Source organism: Macaca thibetana, chromosome 2 (assembly GCF_024542745.1).
Source record: "Macaca thibetana thibetana isolate TM-01 chromosome 2, ASM2454274v1, whole genome shotgun sequence".
NCBI lineage: Eukaryota > Metazoa > Chordata > Mammalia > Primates > Cercopithecidae > Macaca > Macaca thibetana.
This window is the reverse complement of record NC_065579.1, coordinates 17,321,255-17,341,859: the sequence shown is the minus strand read 5'-3', so window position 1 is coordinate 17,341,859 and position 20,605 is coordinate 17,321,255. Positions and strand designations below refer to the sequence as shown.

The 20,605-nt window shown below is 38.3% G+C and overlaps 1 protein-coding gene across 1 annotated transcript in view; it reads right to left on the bottom strand.

The window, feature by feature from the left end:
* GADL1 (glutamate decarboxylase like 1) overlaps positions 1-20,605 on the bottom strand; it is a 167,185-nt gene that overhangs the window by 107,853 nt on the left and 38,727 nt on the right. The window contains exons 4-9 of the mRNA XM_050777207.1: positions 19,113-19,203; positions 15,264-15,370; positions 14,418-14,533; positions 8,842-8,921; positions 8,665-8,719; positions 3,499-3,615 (exon numbers count right to left, since the gene is read on the bottom strand). Coding sequence (XP_050633164.1) covers positions 3,499-3,615; positions 8,665-8,719; positions 8,842-8,921; positions 14,418-14,533; positions 15,264-15,370; positions 19,113-19,203 — 566 coding nt within the window. The remainder of the gene's footprint in view (positions 1-3,498; positions 3,616-8,664; positions 8,720-8,841; positions 8,922-14,417; positions 14,534-15,263; positions 15,371-19,112; positions 19,204-20,605) is intronic.

The window sequence follows — 20,605 nt, the reverse complement described above, 5'->3', positions numbered from 1 at the left end:
ACAAGCAACTTTGTGGCCTTAAATCCCACTTAAAAACAACTTTCATTGACAGCTGAGACTAGGGTAAAGTGAATGAGTCAGTAGGGTGCATAATTCAAGGAGGAACTCAGTCTCAGAGCTGGACTCTTGCAAGGCCCTAAGAGTGAATCCTCAAAATTTGAGCCCTGAGAATCCCACTGGCCTCATATTAGCACCAACCTTGATCCCATGGACTAGAGTCTCCAGCAACTCGATGGGGTCCCCAGAGGCCTGTGAGGTCTGATGTGTTTCAAGGATGTTGTGTGTTCAAATCCCAAAGCATTCCCAGGTAAAGGATTAGTAACTTAGTATTGTCAGTCAAGTTCCCTTTCTGTTGCATTTTCTCCCTTACTTGGATTCACAATGGACCATGTGAGACTAAGGCTGAGCCACAAAGGCAAATGTCCTCAGCATCTAGGAAAATTTTATCCCAGCCTACACCTTGAGGATCTCCAGATTTGGATTTTGAGAACTTGGTCCTTGCAATATTAAGATGAGTTACATATCCCATTTTTCTTGACTTGCATTACATATCCTAAATCCTAAATTACCTACTTTTCTCACTTCTCTTATTGCCCAACCTCTCTGAGAACCTTTCAGTGACAACTACAGGAAGGATTAGTCTACTCAGTTACACCTGTTTACTCACTAACCCTTTCCACCTGCCTCATACCCTACACTTCTACCCCTTCATGCTCCCTGAGCTAGCGTCTGCCTCCATTCCTTCTCCAGAAAGGTCAATAATCATCTCCCAATTCTAGTGAACTGGATTTAAGTTTTGAAATCACAAGAACTCTTTCAAGGTATTAGTTCACCAGTTTGCAAAGTACTTTGGCAGGATTAGGAACAGCTCATCCATAAATTTATTCAAAAAATAAATAAATAAAACACTCCTGATGTAAATGCCGTACTTTAATTTGCTTTACTCTAATTCCTAACTCCAGAACCTGTGAAATTATCAAACCAATCACCTAAATGATGGAGTTTGGCTTTCCATCTCAATAAAGACTGTCATTTATTAAGCTCTTACTATATGTGAGGCACCACAGTTTATCATTTTTTATATATTTGTCTTTAATTGGTTAATAAATTAATAGTAGAACCAATCCTGAAAGGGAAGTGAAGGAAGGAATGGAATTGAGATTTGGCAGCCTCTAAAGCCCAGGATTTTAAATATGTTTGCTGCCTTCTATGGGACGTGGAATGAAGAATGGGTGAGAGAATAGGAAGCTTTGCTGGGAATGAGGCTTCCAGCAGCTACAACCTCTGATTTAAAGAAGAGCTAGACCAGTCCGACATTTTGCTCTCAGACAGAAGCTTGCATAACAATTGCCCTCATGAAGGAAGAACTGTACTGGAGGTGAAAGAGTCTAATAAAACTAGTTTTTCTTATTCGGTGGCTTAAAAATGCATTATATTACCAAATTGAAGACACTATCAAATGTAAGCATCCCCATTTTTTGTGTACTACTAATAAAAATTGACATCAAAATACCAATTTCAGATGTTAAATTTTTTTCAAATAAGTGCATCTTAGAATTAATAAAATGTGATATGTATGCAGAGCAGTATTGTTTTACTGAAAACTCAGAACAAGTAAATGTCTTTTCATTTTTAAAAAGAGATAATGTCAGTTTTTAATATTTTAAAGAAGCTTTAAAATGCCATTTAGAAGATTTCCAACAGGTCCAAGCAATTATTGCAATTTGTTAATATTTTCTCTTTAAAACTAATAAAGTACCTATGGCATATGAAGTTTCTTCAACATAAGCTACATGTTCCTGTAATAACATTTTATGGATTTGACACCCACAATACTAAAGGATGGGTAAACACTGTCTTTAATAAGCCAGATAGGCTTGTGTCAAATTTAATATAATACTATAGGCATTTGCCAGATGGGCATGCTATGCACAAATAGGATAATTTGGTGTGGTTTACATTCCCTTATAAAGAAGTTTTCTTCAAAGACTCAACCTTTAATTTTTAGAAAACCAAAAGAGCTTTTCATTCATACTTATAAATCACAATTTTCTCTAAGCCCCATAAATCTCTTAATGTCACTCCCAATTTAAAAGCTGCTGTGGTTACTGTTTTACATAAACTATTTACTTTTCTCCGTTTTATACAAACTACATAAACTATATAATCCATATGTGATGTTTCTTTTATGAGAGTATAATATTTAGGTATAACTGCTGATGTATTTGATTTTTTTCCCCTTATTTCCACAGTTAAAAAATGCTCACTTCATATTATCTTTTAGGATATAATGTATTGTTATGCTTCTAAGTCTATAAAAATCAATAAGATATAAGTTGAAATATGAACAGATACAAATGCTAAAATCCCATTAAGAAGTCACAAATAATCTACCTGAAGTATTGCCATTGGCATACTAATAGAAGCAATAACTCTAGTGAACTTTATACTACTGTTGCTCTTACCAAATGTTAGTATACAGTTAAGGTAAACTTTGAATCATATCACAGACGCTGTACTACATGATACGATTGGATTGAAATAAACACTTCGAAAGCATAAAATCATCTAAACTACAAAATTATGTGTGGATATATCCCCCAAATGCTGTTTTCTTTTGTTCAGCAAGTCAAAGAACATTGCTTCTGATAAAGAGGATCTGAAACTATCACTTACCAGAGGAAAGGTCCCAAAATACCACATGCAATTGTCTCTTTGGTTAGAATCAAACTAATGAACTCCTGGTTTCGCAATTTCATTTTAAAAAAGAAAATTAAAAAGCTCAACAAGTGTTCATAGTTGATTGAATTCAGCATTCTAACCCTGGAGAAGTAGAATTTTTAAAGTTGCCTTTGATTTAAAGAAATACGTATTTTGAATAACCACAGGACTTACAAAAAAATTTTTAAAAGCCAGTGCTTTATTAGAAAACAGTGAAGAGTATATTATCCCAACCCCCCTCAAATAATTAGTTGATAGATCCAGAGAGAACTTGCTTTAGGTGTAGCATGCAATTATGTCATGTAGCTTTTTGCATTTTCCAGCTGTTTGGAATCATAATTTTAGAGCTAGAAGATCCTTTATAGCCCACATCCACAATGCCCCCCCCCCTTTACAAATGAAGAAATTGAAATCCAACAGGCTAAGATCACAATGAAGAAGAGGCAGATGAGTCTCAAACCAATCTCTCAGCTCCCTAATCCCAGATGTGTCCCTTACACCAGGCTGCTTCAATGACAGTAGATTTGAGGACAGTAGATTTGATGGCTCATGGGAGTGAAAGAAGCAAAATGGAATCCAGAAAACTAAAAATTTACAAAGCCTTGGAATCTTCTCATTTATACTTCACAGAAAGCGGCATACTTGTTTTCCCCAATGTGAAAAACAAATAAAAGCACTGGGGACTCCACATCTAGTTTCTGAGAATAAGAAAAATGTCATACCAAGGCTACAAAAAGACCAAAGGTTAAACACGTATGTACACATAGATGAACTTACATCTACATGAAGCCAGAGGCCATGCCGCTCACAGATGTCTGCTATTTCATCCAGAGGGTCAAAGGCTCCCAACACAGTTGTACCAGAAGTGGCACAGACAAGAAACGGTGCTGCCCCCTGTAAGAAGGATCCAAAACACAAAGAATTGTCACCGTCATCACTAAGCTTGTCCTGTAATAGCTGGAAAATATAAAGGGTTATGCATCCAGAGAGTTACATGGTTTTTTTTGGAGATAGTCACTAATTCAATGGGTGTTTTTAAATGTTGTCAATATGTGGTCTCTTGGCATTATAAACAGATCAAGTGTACATCTTCAGTATTCTCAATATTCTTCAGTATTCTCATGTTCTTTTTGTAATGTTTTTTGTTCTTTAAATTGTCCAGATAGAAATTTAATAACTTCAGCTGCAACAGCAAACTGACATTTTGTATGACTCCTAATTTCTTCCTGAAAAAATTGTGCCATCACTGTCGGCTTCTCAAAAAAAAAAAAAAAAAAAAAAAAAAAAAAAAAAATTGGAATACGAACAGAGCTCCAGGAGTAAACCATGCAGGCCTGTTTGCTTGTCTCCTTGTAAAGTAAGTGCAGTTATAAAACAAAGAATGTAGAATTATACTCAGGTACAAATTCAGCAACAGAGGAGATAAGGCAACCTCACTGAGACACCTTCTCCAAAACAGGTGCTGCAACAGAGAAATCCATTGGCATGTGCTGGAAAAGAAAATCTGTATCACTTCTATCGTGGTTATTCCTCCTCACATAGCTGATGACTGCATCTCGTGGAGTGAACAGGCGCTGGTGGGAAATAGAGAAGGAAAGGGAGAATGTGGGTGCACACACACAGTGAATGGTTATCTCGGTCAAGCTAGTCACACGCTTTGTCCCCATTAAAGGACTCGATGCCAACCAGATCGAGGAAGAGTACATGAGGTTGCATTGCTCCAGGATGGTGGCAGAGATGTGTTGCTCACTGTGTAGGTGCCCTGCAAGAACACTTGCAGACACGTGGGGGTGAGGGGAGCAACTAGAATATTAAGATTCAAGAGCACCTGAGAAATGGCGACAAGAATGTTTACTGCCTCTAAAAGTCGTTTACTGCCTCTAAAATTTTTTTTTTCTCCATTTAGCATGGAGCCACTTTTTCCCCTCAGTTTTATAAAGTGCATGCTCATTGCAATATATTTTTATGTCCTTTTATGCCAGGGATTATTGTGTTTGAACCAAACTCTTTCCAATTTAACTGACTTTTGACAGAAACATGTTATTTCTCAATGGAAAGTGGGGCAGAGCAAGAATATATGGTTTGCATCTCTAAATTGAGACTCATACAGATCAAAGTGATGGTATATAATAAATCCATTTGCCATCTTGGGAGACAGCTGTGGCAAATAGAATCAATTCCATCTACCCAAACCTTGTAGAGCCAAGTCAGTAGGTGACAGAGCCCTGGAGAAACCAAAGGTTTTGAAAATTCTTCCCTGTATTCAAACTACTGACAACTATGGCTTTATCATACCACTGACCTAAAGGAAATAAGACCAGCTTTACATCAATCATTAAAATCATTAAAAGCAATAGAAAAAGTAATTTTCTAAAACCATTTAAGGTGTCTTTAATGGTTGGGCTTTTCCTCATAAGCTATATGACATCTTGACAGGCATGAGAAAATACCTTTGCAAGCTATTAGAGTCTATTAATGAGTTTTTCTCAGCTTTTAAAAAGATCTCACTATAAATACAAGCCCAGAAATTAAACTTTTGCAATCTGGATTTAACCTTCTAGATTTTCTTCCCCATATCTCATGCTGTTAATGAGAAAATTCAGTAGAAACAGTATTGATTGCATGCTGCCAGTGAGCTGTATTGCCTAAGAAAATTTGTCATTTCTCACACTCATAACTCTAACAAAATGTCTCTAAATATTCAGTGTTCATCCTAGTTTGAGCCTGTCAGTAAGCCCTTTAGAACCTATGATGCTTTGTGGTTTTCACCATCTCTGTAATGACATCAAGACAAGGTCACCGTGCAACAGTTTTTCAATGGATTGTCATAGGCCAGGGAATTGAATCCCAGCAGAAAAAATAGTTGATGTACTACTATTCCTTATATCTGAAACAACACAAGTTAAAAGCTTGAAACAAAACAACTAGGTCTGAAGCTACTGAGAAAAATGAACCAGTCATCATATATTATTATCTCAGAATGGATGCAAGGTTTGTCCTTGGTGAATCCAGGCTCAAGTATTAGCTGACTTGAAAGAAAACTGAGGAGACATACCAACTCTAACCCCATTGCCCTACTTTTAAATGTGCCTAAAGCAATTTTTACTTTTCAAAAACTTACTTTTTTGAGTTCTCAACTTTAGTATTATGTCCGTTTCATGTACTTTCACTGTCAAAACAAACAAAAATTTGAGCGACGAAAATGATAATGACTGTGGTGGAATAAAACCCTCTATGCTAGAAATATGAATTCTTAATGACACTAAAAAAAATAAGGATTATCTTTAGGGGATGCTAGGCAACAAACTCACTATTTTAAAAATTGATAAATAAGGGGAAAGAATAGGATGTCTATCCTGTCTTGCTGTGCAGTGTTTCCTTAGGGAAACAAAATGAGGAGGAATATTTTTCTTTACAGCAGAATGCCTGACAATAAGGAAGGAGAGAAGGAATTAGGACATCGCTTAATGAAATAATAGGTCTAGACAATGATCATCAATGGCAGCAAAATCCATCAAGTGAGAAGCTGATGGAGGGTACATTGTGATGGATAGACTGACGATACCAGACGCCACCAATCAATGTTATTACAAAAAAGAGACACAGGATGTCTCCTGACGGCAGGACCCATGAAGCCTCCTTGGTTTTAAAAAAAAAAGAAAGATACAGCTTAAATCTCATTGAGTCTCAAGATCTAACTGCCAAATTACAGAAAATAAAAAGAACAAACCGGATGGTGCAGAGGAGGTGAGCACTTAGGGTCTCAAATTCTTGATGTAATCCACAAAAATCTATAACGTGGAAAGCCCTACAGGACAAAGGACCTGATCTTTTCAACAAATCAATGGTAGTGGGGGACAGAGGAGGGAGGAGGAAGCCATAGATCAGAAAACATTTACATTTGACATATCAACAAAATGCAATTTGTGAACTTTATTCGAATCCTTAATTCAGACAAGCCAACTATTTTTTTAAAAGGGCAATGAGGGAAATTTTAATATACACCGAAGATTTGATATTAAAAATTATATTTTAAACAAACTATGGTATGTTTTTAAAGCAAGTATATATCCTTTATAAATATACTCAACTATTTATAGATCAAATGATATTATGTCTAGGGTAACCAATCTAGTGGTGGTATGAGGGAATGTGGTACAGATGAAATAGAAAGGAGCCTAATGGCTGTTGATTACGGAATGGGTATATGAAGGCTTATGATATTAGTCTCTTGGTTTGTGTGTGTGTTGGTTTTTTAGGAAACATTTACAATTTTTTGTAATGAGAAGTTTAAGAAGTGGGGAATAGGGAACGGAGAAAGGGAAGAAGGAAAGGAGAAATAGGGAGGGAAGAAAAACAATCATGACACAATTAATATTCCCCACCAAGATTAATAATATATGCAAATTATTTTTGATAGGAATTTGTGTAGAAAGAAACTAAAACTAGAAAATATCTGCAGTTCTCAGCAGAACGAACTTACAAGTTGTTACTCAGAATTATACCCGAGTCAAATCTGATTACGTAAACCATCAGATAACAATCAAGTTCACTTGTCATTGGAATGTTTAAAAAAGAAATGTAGATGGACACATACCTGAAGTCATACATCTGCAATAATGGCAGAAATTTTAAATACAGAAGTTCAAGCCAAATATTGCGATCTAGCATTCCCCAGGGCTAGGTGATTTTTATGAAAACTTGAAAAAAAAAGTACAATAACAGAACTGTAATATTTGAACTTAAAAACATTTAAAAACCCATCCTTGTTAGAGGATGAACTCCTATGAGGATAGATACACATGTATCCCAGCTCAGGAGCCAGGCTTTTTATTTTTCAGTAGTCATGCCTGACTTTGTTGCTACCTATTGGAGTTACTGGAGAATAGACTCAAGCTCCATTAGCAGGCAGCGGTGGGATGGGAGAGAAGCAGCAGATCTAGCAGGCTTTTGGTCCAAAAAGCAAAATGGCTGACACCAAAATAATGATACTTTTTTTTTTTTTTTTTTTTTTGAGATGGAGTCTTACTCTGTCGCTCAGGCTGCAGTGCACTGGTGTGATCTCAGCTCACTGCAACCTCCGCCTCCTGGGTTCAAGCGATTCTCCTGCCTTAGTCTCCCGAGTAGCTGGGATTACAGGCATGTGCCACCAGGCCTGGCGATTTTTTGTGTGTTATAGAGACCGGGTTTCACTGTATTGGCCAAGATGGGTTGGATCTCCTGACCTCATAATCTGCCCGCCTCAGCCTCCCGAAGTGTTGAGATTACAGGTGTGAGCCACTGCACCTGGCCTAATGACATCCCTTTTTAAAATGCAGGTGTTAAGGCCAGCCTTGGCTGGAGCCATAGCAGGTGCACAGAGCCATGCCTTGCTTTCTCCAATATTTCAGTTTTAATATGTTCTAGCAGCTAAGGAAGAAAGGACATTCTGCCACTGAACTACTAGATACAGACCCAACAGGGGGGTGATAGTAATAGATGGGTTTTTGGGTTGGAAGCAACCTGGGAGAATAGATTGGTCAAGAAATCAGGAATCACCCTGAATGCAGCCCAGAGAAAATCGGTTTGTCCTGCAGATTTCTCAGAGGGAGGAGTTATAAGGAGAGGAGATGCTGGGGCCCTGCTGGAGAGACTGGGTTCATCCTTAGAGCTTCTTCTAGCCAAGAATCCTGATTACGGGTGATTTCATTGTTTTAATAGGCTCCAGCTACCTGGGAACATGAATATCCGGGAAACTCCACAGAACATGGAGAGCCAAGCACTTGGAAATAGAACATCTGTAAATGAGTTTTCCTATTTTAATTCCAACATGCTCTCTTCTCTCTCCCACACACAGAAATGGTTTTGGCTGTTTGCATTCTCTCCTTGCTATTCTGTCTCTCTCATAAGCGCACGCACGCGCACACACACGTTATCTCTCCCTCTTGCTTTCTCCCCTCTCACCTCTTTTCTGGCTTGCCAGACTTGCTTCTCCAGTTCCTCCGGTATCATTTTACCTCTAAGGGACAAAGATTTGAGACTTTCAGTTATGTTTTGTAGTTAACAGACAATGATACTGCTTTATAAACCGTATGAATTTTTCCCTCCACCCACCAGGCTTCCGGATCCTGTCCCCATTACCTTCCATCTGTTTCCACAAAGCAAACATTCTCAGTGCCAATCCCAAGAAAAGAGGCTGCCTTCTTCATGGAGTAATGACACTGAATTAAAAGGGACAGTGGGGAACGGAGAGACATGAATACATGGCACAAGAAAAGCATTGCTTATTATCAGAGGCAGATGAAAGTCAGTATGGCTGAGCATAGTCTTTGGGACATCATTGCATAAAAAAAGTAATTTAATTGAGCTCCTTAGCATAGTGGTTGAGAACATCCACTTTGGGGTCAGAGAAACCAAGATTTAATGTCAAGTATTCCAGTTACAGCTATGGAATCTTGAATAAATAATATACACTCTCCAAGCCTCAATTTCCTAATCTTTAAAGGGATCATGCCAATAATGCCTACTCCATCTGCTTGTGATAAGTGGGTTAATAATATATGTAAAGGGCTTAGCACAGAGCCTGGCACATGGAACAAACCAGGACACTGGAGGCTGTTGTTTTCCATCCCATTGAGAAAAGTAAAGTTTCTCCTGATGCTACCCCTAAGACTTAGTATTAATGGAAATTTAGAATCTAGTCCACTGCTGACTTTGAAACCCTCTAAGGAGAGGGCATGACTCTATCTCAAAGATTGCAATCACAGGCTAGAGAGGAATTTAATTATTTCTTAGAGCAAACAATGAGTTGTAGGTGCTGATCAGACACTTGACCAATCTGGTTTAATACTGAACACAAGACTGAAATTAAACACACAAGAATGTGGCTAAAATCATAAGAACGAGAGTACTAATAGACAAACCTACTCAGCTATGGCATGAGTGAGGCTAACAGGTGAATATGGAATTAAGTCTGGTCTATTTCATATTGATAAATAGTAGTGTGTGCTTTACATTATTGGGCCTTCTCTACTACATGAAGCCCATAAAATAATTAGCATGCAAACAATGAATATGTCGCTTTTCATACATTAGTGAGGACAGGTGGTCAATTAATTCTTTTTCATCCCAGAAAAATGAGGGTGCTAAAGGACATCATTGTACCAAAGAAAATCTTAGTAATTTGTAGGTATGAATACATTAAAAGAGTAGTCATGCCTTCACACTTCACTTGATATATTCCCTCAAATGTGGTAATTTTTTTTCCTTCTTTTGTCGAGAGTTTTATTGGGAGCTCTTTTTTTTAACTCTGTAAAAATAAATGCAGAAGTAACATCAGGAACAATGAAACCGTTCTAAATAATTAATTTCCAAATATCAAATAGGACCTGTCCAAAATGCCTATAGGATGCTTTTATTTCAGGTTGTTACAAGACCATATGCATACTGAAGAGTAATGATGTACATGAAAGTGTAATTAATTCTCTACTTGCTCCACCAGCCTATGCTGGTTGGTGGTAACCTGCCTGCCATAGCTAAGGTGACATAGCTCGGGTGAGTTATTTCTCACCAGAGAGTTGGGCTCTGGCAACCAAACAGCTATTGATATCATAATGATAAATGCTAGTCTATCCCACTGATATCTACCTATAAGGAAAATCACAATGCTCTCCCCCTGAGAAATAGCAAAATATCTCCAACCAATGAATCTGCTGAATAAAAAACTTGTAATCAGAATAAGAATAGTGGAGCTCTCTTTAAGTACCTCAGTGCAAAATACAACCCAATGTCAATCTGAGATAGACAGATCAAAAAAAATCTGCAAAACTGAAGTTTAAATATCTGAAAGCTTCAGAGAAGGAAGAGTCCTGGAAGGGGAACAAAAGAAGGTGATGCTTCAGACATGCTGAGTGGTTTCAAGGAAAGGAAAAACCTAGAAGGCTGGAATTCAAAAGTAATAACTGCATTTAGAAACAAACAGTGGCTGTTTCTATCACTGGCAAAAGATAAGTCGGTTGTTCTAAGACCCAACCTCCCCATAGGTTTCATAAATCTACAGAAGACGAAAAAACTCTCAGTGGGTGTTCCTTTCTATAAAGATAAAATGGCAAGTGCCTACATGAAAGACAGCATTGAGCAGGAGTTTTACTTTCTGGCTCCCACAAGGATTTTTTTTCTATGACCTTGAGCTGCTCAATGAACTGCTGCTTTCTCCTCAGTGTACACTGTGCCCTGGACACCTGGACTCCAATGCTGACTAATTTGATTCTCAAGTTAGCTGGTAGAGAGAACGGGGTATATAAATGTTACATTTTAGAGAATGAAGAAAAAGAGTTTCCAGGGGATGTCTCTAAGAACACACAGCTGGTTTAATTCCCAAAGAGGCCAGAACCAGAAGCCAGATAGACTGAACCCAGACTCATGCTCTGCGAGATGTCCTACGAAGCACCTGCTTGCCTGTGGAGAAGACCTGCAATCACATCCCATCGCAACTCAACCTCAGCTCTCACTCAGCGATCAGGAGGAAGTGAAGGAGGCACCTTAGGGTGCACAATTTAGAGGCATGACACTGAGACACACCCTAGATACCTACCTCACTTGCTTCTCCTAGCCCAAGCCCTGCTAGAGAGGAGCTAGGCCATTGATTACTGGCCTGGGAGGTAAGAGTTTCTTTTTCACCCTTGCTTTTTAGTGGCAAATCATGATCACTACTTTATGCTAATTCCAGAAGTGATCTGAAATATACAGGAACTTTACAAACTTGGGATTTCTATACACCCATGGAATTTATATCAAAGTACAAACCAAGTCATAGATTTATTACTTTTATTTCTCCAAAAGTTCCCTTCTCTTAGATTCCCATTTAGCACTAGATAGGCAACCTTGGATATACTGACAGTGCAGAGGTTTTTGTCGTGATCTTGCAGGTCTCTATCAATAGTAGAATTAAAATAAAAGCCTAACGCATGCAAAAACACCTTCAGTGGTGGGTACATATATTCTGCACTTGATGGTGCAAGACAGAGATGGAGTAATTTGGGGTAGCACAAAAACTGGAAAAGATCACCTAACAGAACAGTACTGGGCCATGGACCAAACCCCTAAAAGGAAATAAGGGAGATATAGCAAAAAAACTAACGCAGAGTTTAAGACTGTTTAGTAAACACAACCTTCTTTAATTCTTTAATGAAATAGACTGATTTGTTGTAATAAGCAGTAAAGGCAGTCAATAAAATATGAATTAAAATAGTGCAAATGCTATAACTAGACTCTTCGAGAGAGCAGGGAAAGGAATGAGCTGCAAAGTAATGTTTCAACCAATGGAGTGAAAATATAAATTCCAGGCTACAGTGTGCTCGAAGTGATGTAATTTTTCTGTGGAATTCACACCTAGTTCTTGGTTTTTCTGGCTCCAACTTCTGCTGGCATGTTAGCCAAGGCATATATTTTGCCTCTATTTGGAAAATTTTTGAAAACCACTTAGTTCTGGTTTCACAACTACATAAGGTTTCACTTTCTTTTCACTCCCAATTCACAAGCCCCACCTGTTACTGATCTTTCCCAGGCATCATCTTTATTCTAGGCTTCCATATAATATCTTTCCCCTTTCCATGGTAATTATTCCAGAAGAACTCCAGCAAGCTTTAAACCAAATAAAGAATGAAAAAGGCAAAAGTGAAAAACCTGAGCTGATAACCAGGGTGCCATTTAATCAGCTTTCCCATGCTTGGAAATAGCAGTTTGAATGCAGAAGAGACTCTGCATTTATGATCCACTGGGGTCCCTCACATTGAAATATCCAGGGCTGAAGCATGAAGAAGGAAACTCCATTCCATAATAATCCCAAATAATCAGGTACTTTTTTCCAGCTGTCCATATTACCAAACATTCTTCTCTTGGTACAGAAAGAATGTCTTATGAACAAGAGCCTCGAATGGCTGAGTTAAGAATCTCAGGCTAGATGATACCTCCCAGTTGCCTCCCATCACTCAACTCCCACTTTGCACTTAGTGCTGAAAGAACCAGAGCAAAGGTCAGACAGGGCAAGAGGAAAACATGAGAGTGGTCATATTTTCTCCTACTGAGGAAAAATTAGTGCACAATTGGTCCTTTTGCAATAAGAAACTAACTTTTGTATTTAGAAGAAAATGATAGATACAGGAAAGCCCAGCTGGAAATAACAAACCCTCAGTTTTTTATTTTGCCCACTTCATGTTAGTGACAGGATACCTGGTATTACCTCAGAAGGTAAGAAGCTAAACTCATTCTGCCAAGAACCTGGGTGATGAAGCAGTGGTAGAATAGACAGAGGCATCCACTGGAGTCACACAAGAACAGGAAAGGGAAAAAGTCTCTTCCATATAAAGGATGCACTTAAGCTGTGCCATCTACTTCTGCCCACCTTGTTGTAGCTGGATCATTCTCCTAGTAACAATTATATTTAATATTTAAAAAAAATCTATTATGTCCCAGATGCTACTTTACATGCAATTACTCATTTAACATTTGCCAAAACTCACTAATCAACTACCACGTGGTTGCTGGATTGTTCTAGTGGTTCCAGTGGTACTCTGTTCCATGTATTCAAATCCTCTGCCTGGTGACTTTACGGCAAGTCTCCCCATGAGGTGGGGTCTGTCTTCCCACATCTTGGATCTGGGCTCACAGATGGGACTTTGCCAAGAAAATGAGGCAGAAGTAACAATGGCCGGTTCCGAGGCTAAGACTCAAGAGACCTGATGTGTTGCCATGCCCTTTTATACCTGCGCCATTGCCATGAGGACACACCTAGACTGACCTGGAGAATGAGAGACATATGGAGCAGAGAGGCATCGCTGGAATCATCCAGGCTGAGCCACTCATAGATGGGCCATCAGTCAGCCAACCCCTAGACGTGGAAGGGGGCCCAGCCAAGAGCAGCAAATTTGCCCAGCTACCTTGAGACTTAGAAGAGATAATATACAGTTATGGAATGATAACTGTATATTTGGGGTGATTTGTTGGTTATAAGAGCTAAACGATAAACTTATTTTTACAAATTTAGGAAACTGAGGCTCAGAGAAATTAACTCATTCAAGGTTACTCAGATAGTAAGTGGCAGAGGCAGGGACTGAATCCAGGCAGCCTAACTCAAAGCCAATGCACTTATCCACCATCTGACTTCCTACTTGAGTAGAGAGTAAAATATAAGAGATTGAGAACACAATCTCTTTTGCCACCGCAAAATCTCTCTCTCTCTCTCTCTCTCTCTCTCTCTCTCTCTCTTTCTGCGTGTGTGTGTGTGTTTTCATTGTTACTGTATATCTTCCTTTTCCCTGGAAAAGATACACATCCCTTATATTAGCCAATCAAAGCAATCATTTTACAAGGAAATGTGAGTAGAAGACATAGCTGAGATCCATAGTGTTCATCTAAATACTGACAAATAAGACACTCAAAAAAAAAGAGATTCACAGAGATAGCACTTTCAAATTAAATATTCTTTTCTTAAAATGTTTTTACAGACTATACACTTTAAATAAAGGTAATTACACACAATTGGACCAAGCATTACAACATCAAACTCCTTAGAATTTACTTTGGAATGAAATACTATGTTATACTGCAGCATATCAGTCACATGGGTATAGGACAAAATCGCATCAGGAGTCCTCAAACAAGCCCTCTTAAAATGCATTCTCAGAAAATCTATATTCAACACAAAAAATAATTTTTACCTCTGCAGATGTGAAAAGGATTAATCTTGGCGAACCAGACAGCCCCTTTTCCTTAATATCAGGACAATATTTGTATCTAGCTAAATTCATTGCATACATATTGGACACTGAGCCACCTGCAAAAACAAAATTAAAATGGCATATTTGTAGCATGAAGTTGTAGCTCACAAAATGCTGAATACAGTGGAAAGCATGGATGGCCATGGCTGCCCTAGTCTAATGAAAAATCACTGTGAAAAGCACATGAACAGCGACCTCCCTGCTCCCACTACTCTGAAGATTTTATTGCATACCCTAATCTCTAATTCCAGAACTTTTATTCTTAGAAAAAAAGATAAATTTTGGTGTATTTTCATGACAGGGTTTTTTTCAAACCAAAAGTCTCAATCTGTCAGCTCTGGACTTAGAGTCAGTACCTAGGTCTCCATAGTTAATATTCTTTCTGTCACCTAATCAATAAAATTGAAATAATATTTGTTGGTCTCTGGCTCCAAAAGAGGACTACAGGATAAACAAATGTAATTCAGAAATCTTCTCAAGTAAAATTTGATTTTAAAATTTAGAGGACTTACAGCCTTTCCAAACTTCCAGCAACTGATCAATTCATTTGTTAGATATGAATCCTAAATTGTAGGCATCTCATTCATGAAGTATGTATGTCACTTATTTAGCATTAATACAAAATGTGATCACTCTGGAGAAAGGCATAAGCTAGATTCTTAGCAAGTAGAATTATTAATATCCAACTTTTTGTCATGTATAAATCTGCAAGGAGTTGTTCCTCATATAGGTAAATTTTTATGTGTTTGTATTGGAAGATTGATATCAATAACTAATTGTACTCACCTGGGTTAAATATTCCATCCCCTTCTTTCCAGCCAATAAATTCAATCATTTTCTTCAGAACCGCTTCTTCCACTAACAGAAACACTGGGGACACCTCATACGTATAACTAGATGGATATAAAAAACACTTCACTTCTATGACTAGAGTCAAAACATTCCTTTGGTGTCCCAAGAAATGCACACAGAGTTCTATTAAACCAAGTGGCTGCTGAAGTGTAGGCAGTCTTTGGAAATTTATCCATTGAAAATAGAGAATTACTCCATTAGTGACAGCACTAGTCATGGTTAGATAAGTGCCAATAGCTTGTGGCCTTAGGGATCTGCAAGCTGCTGCAGCAGTCTTACTTTCTAGAAAAACCTCAATTCCATGAGGAGAGATAAAGGCAATGCATTTGCATCTTATGTATTAGCCATGGGCAGTGGCCATTTCACTCTTTGGATGCTTGGAATACTGCCTTGGATGCTGTTGATGGTCAAAGAAAATTCATTGTCATGGTAACCAGGTTTTATCAGATTACTATCGTGAGTACGCTAACAGTCCCCTCTAGATATTCTAAGTGGAGACTACTCCACCTGAACCAGGGTTTCCTCTACACTCTCTGTATAAATGAGGAGTGTTCTGTGAGACATCTCTTACGTGATAATTTTACTGCAAAGCACTACCCAAATCCCTTGTCAGTGTAGGATTTGTTGCTCGGGCTGGAATGCTGTTGTCTCAGAGCATTGCTGTTTTAGCCCCTTTAGAGATTGCCTCAGCTGCAGGGAGCTACCTCCTCCAGGGTCACACCCCTTCTTGTGATGGTCTACACCAGATGACTGGTGGAGATGTAAAGGCCTGGCTGTCTGGGCCCAACTGCAGACCAGTCTTGAAGGGCCACTGTAGTTCCAGAGATCTCCGAGCATCAGCCAAGATTGCCATGGAGGCTGCATGGCAACTTGCCTCCTATCCCTGCCCTTTCTTGCATCCTCCTCCTCCTCCCCAGGTCACTCATGTTGATCCCAAGGGTAATCCTTAATAAACATCCCGCTCACTAAACACCATCTAGAGCAGCATTCCTGGGAACCCACATTGCAACAGTCACCATGCCTTGTTTGGTAGTGTTTGAGTATTTTCTCTATCTCCAGACAACTTGAGGGTGACTATATATCTATGATCTCCTTCTCAATTAAGGGATTACATTAAATTGTATCTGAATAAATGTGTACTCTAAATGTGTAAGCAGACACATTTAGATTTATAGTCACAGAATTTAATGCAATTATTTTAACATCTGGAAAGGAAAACTTTGGGATTGAGGCATAAAAATTGGTCATCTATGTATCACCTACTATTTATCACCTACATATGTGTCAAGAACGCTACAGACATTATGCCATCTTACAAATATAGATTCGGCCGGGTGAGGTGGCTCACACCTGTAATCCCAGCACTTTGGGAGTCTGAGATGGGTGGATCATGAGGTCAGGAGTTCAAGACCAGCCTGGTCAAGATGGTGAAACCCCATCTCTACTAAAACTACAAAAATTAGCGCCACATGGTGGCGGGGGCCTGTAATCCCAGGTACTCAGGAGACTGAGGCAGATAATCATTTGAACCTGGGAGGCAGAGGTTGCAGTAAGCCGAGATTGTGCCACTGCACTCCAGTCTGGGCAACAGAGCAAGACTCTGTCTCAAAAAAAAAAAAAAAAAAAAAAAAGATTCTGTTTTTCAACCATGTTATGAAACCAGTGTACATACACCAAAAGTGTGAAAAGAAAGCATATATATTTATGTGAACCTACAAATATATATAAAATAGTTATTCACTTTTTCATAATAAAAGTATTAAGCCTGTCTTTGAAAACTGGCTCAATTATAAACCCTAGGAATCAGCCTGGAGGTGGAGGGGAAGACAAGATAGAACACACTCGTGGGCTGGCATATTTTGAGTGGATGGTTTAGCTTAGCAGCAATTTAACACTTCTTTAATCTGAAATATTTAGAGATTTTTGAACTTAAATGAAGAGTTAGAAAACCTGGCATATACAAGAAAAGATTGAGAAAGGTATGTAATTTTACTGTCTCTTCTGACTTACCCTCACTGTGTAACTAATTGTAACCTGGTATCTGCTCTCATCTCTCCAACAAAACATCCCTAAAGTTGCCAGTGACGTCCATGTAGCTGATCCAGTGGACGCTGTTTAGGCTCTTAGTTGAATATTCAACAACATGTGACACTAGGCACACTCTCCTCATGGCTGCCACAGCTAGCCTTTTAGTTTTTTCTTTCTATTCTCGCCATTGTAAGCTGACCCTGTTCTTCCTAACCATTAAAGGTTAGATGTCCTCAACGCCCAGTCTTGAGCCCTCTTCTCTCCCCACTCTATACTCTGTCCCCTGGGCAGCGGTTCTTTATCTTGGCTTCCCATTGAAATCATTTGTTGAACTTTGTAAATATATCAATGCATGGGGCACAGCCACAGAAATTCAGATTTAATTGGCCTGGGTTGGTACCCAGGTATCAATACATTTTTATAAAATTCTCAAGTGGTTCTCATGAATAGTCAGGGTATTGAATCACTGACATAGGAAATCTCATCCACGTCCACCATTTCAATAACCATCATTTCACTGATAATTCTTAAATTTATACCTTTCATATAGACATCAGAATTCCAGGCCCATATATTTCTCAGCTTAGTTCCTATGTATTCTTGGGTATTTTAAAGTCACTGCAAACTCAAATGCCCACAACTGAAAATGGATTGCTTGCCCTTGCCTCCTTCACCATGTACTTGAAAACCAGTTCCCTCCCCCAGTGCTTCTTATTTCTATGAATGATATGACCATGTACCCAGCTATGAAAGCCAGAAACCCAGCCATTGTCCCAGAAACCTTCTCCATCCTACCATTATTTCCAAGATATGTATCCCGTCCTTTCTGTTTTATTTTCTGAACTCATTCTTTCCCGCTCTATTCCTACCTCTTCAAGTCCAAGCTACTTTCCTTTCTCACTTGACTAAGTAATGCCCTCCTAACGGGTCCTCTCCAACCTATTTATACTTTTAGAGATATTTTCAATAAGCAAATGGCACCTAGTGATTTAGAAACCCTCAATGGCTTTTTGTTAAATTTAGAATGACTCATAAACATGGTCACCTGCGCCCTGTATATCTGGCTCCTGTCTTTCTCTCTTTCTCTAGTCTTATTCTCCACTACAGTCCTTGTAACTCTCTAAGCTATACCCACACTGACCTTCCAGTTCATAGAGAATGGCATGCTGTGTCCTACCACAGAGCCTTTATACACGTCATTCTGTCTATTTAGAACTCATCCCTCACCGTATTACTTAATAACACTTATTCTTCAGTGCCTACTGTCACCTCTGCAGAGCACACTTTCCTGAGCTTCCAACTAGGAAGAATTGCCCCATTCGTATTAATACTTAGAACACTTTGTACTTTTCCTTCAGATGAGAGTTTGGATTTTACATGAATTTTTTGGACCACTTCGATTAAAATTTTTATACCAGATATTATGCTCTATGAGGGCAGAGTCAAGGTTTATTTGTTCAATTTGTCTCTCCATCACTTAGCATAGAAAATGGCTTTTCATGCAGGAACAAATAAAAAATTGCCCACTCCATTTTCTCATCTGTTAAGTGGAGATAATAATTGCCTTTTCCATCTCACAGTACCACTATTTAAATCAAACAGCTATTTGAATCTGATAAGTATCATAAAACTATTCCATTATTTGCGATGGCACTATGCAAAAGAAACCATTAAATAGAAAATTTTGAAATAAAATGTCATCTAAAAAGTCTCTAATCCACATTTGGTGTGAAATTTCTATAGCATGGCACTTACACACTTGGATTCAATGCTTCAGTCATAAATCGGGCCACCAAGGAGTAGTAATCAAGTCCAGCATACAATTGGTTGAAAAATCTTGGGTGGTCTGCAAATTTAAAACAGAGTATTCATCTATGCAGCAATAAAAAAAAAACTGATACAGCATTAACATAACTGAATCTTTCAGAAAATGAAAGACACACAAGAATTATATATAACATAATTCCATTGATACGGCGTTCAAAATCAACAAAGCTAAGGAGATGATGGTTAGAATTCTAGGTACTTTGTGGAAAGAATTATGGATTGGGAAGGGACTTCAGAGAGCCTCTGGAGTGCTAGAATTGGTCTATATCTAGATCCAGGTGATGGCTCCATATGCACAGCTATGTACAAATTCATCATGCCAAGCAATTATGATTTGTGCATTTTACTGAATATAATTATACCCCATTCTCAAAAAAATCCAAAACAGGATCATGTACAAGGAAGAACATGTTGAAGACTCATCTCGGAGCCCTTTCTGCTGATCAATGTTTCTAAGTAAAATATGAGTTGTCTTTTAAGAGCTTTGATTTACTTGCTCTTCTTTTTTACAACCCAGACCCAAACCAGAACCCTTTAAATAATTATTTGAACACTGTTTGTCCAAGGATCACAGGGTACTGCCTTTTTTTCTGAAAATATCAATATTAACTTCTCACTTCATATACATTTCACTTACAACAGAGTTCACCCCAGGCTATGGCACTGAGCAGCCTTTTCATTTTTCAGATTGTACCCATGCGACTGGCGGTATGTAGATGGAGTAAGATGTGACTCACTATGCGGCTTATGTACACTTCTGATTCAATTTGCTTCAAATGCAATTGCCTTTAAGAGACAAACAACATCTTGTTCCAGTTTTAATTTTTTCCCCTCCTATAAAAGGTCTCATAAAGGTTCTTGGCTTTATACCATGTGAATAATCACACCATACACCTGGCTAACTGGCTTGACATTCTCAATCACAGGAAGCTCAGCATGACAGAATAAATAGGCAGGAGGTCTATTTCTACATTTGAGTATTTGGGAATCATTTAATTTGGTGACCTCTCGTTACAACTTACAGCATCTGGCTTTAATTTATTTTAGTTTTTTTTTTTTTCTCTTTAAACTAGGGGTTCAATAAAAAACAAGTCTCAAAAGAAAATGTCTTTTCAGCTTAAACGTGGAAAACTTCCTCTGATCTGGCAAAAAAAAAAGAAAACAAACAGGCACTGCTACAAGTAATTTTAATATTTTTTTTTGGTTCTGTGTTAATTTATGATTGATTTCCATGGTAACATGGAAAATATCCAGTAAACTGAAAAATCTACTGCATTAAATGTCATTCTACACTTTTGACATGCACTATAATAATAAGATAAATATCTCTGCTTTTGAAATGCTAACTGGGTTTTTGATACATACACTAGACTTTCCCAAGGGAATATACTCCAATTGTTTTTAGCCAGAATTTTATTATG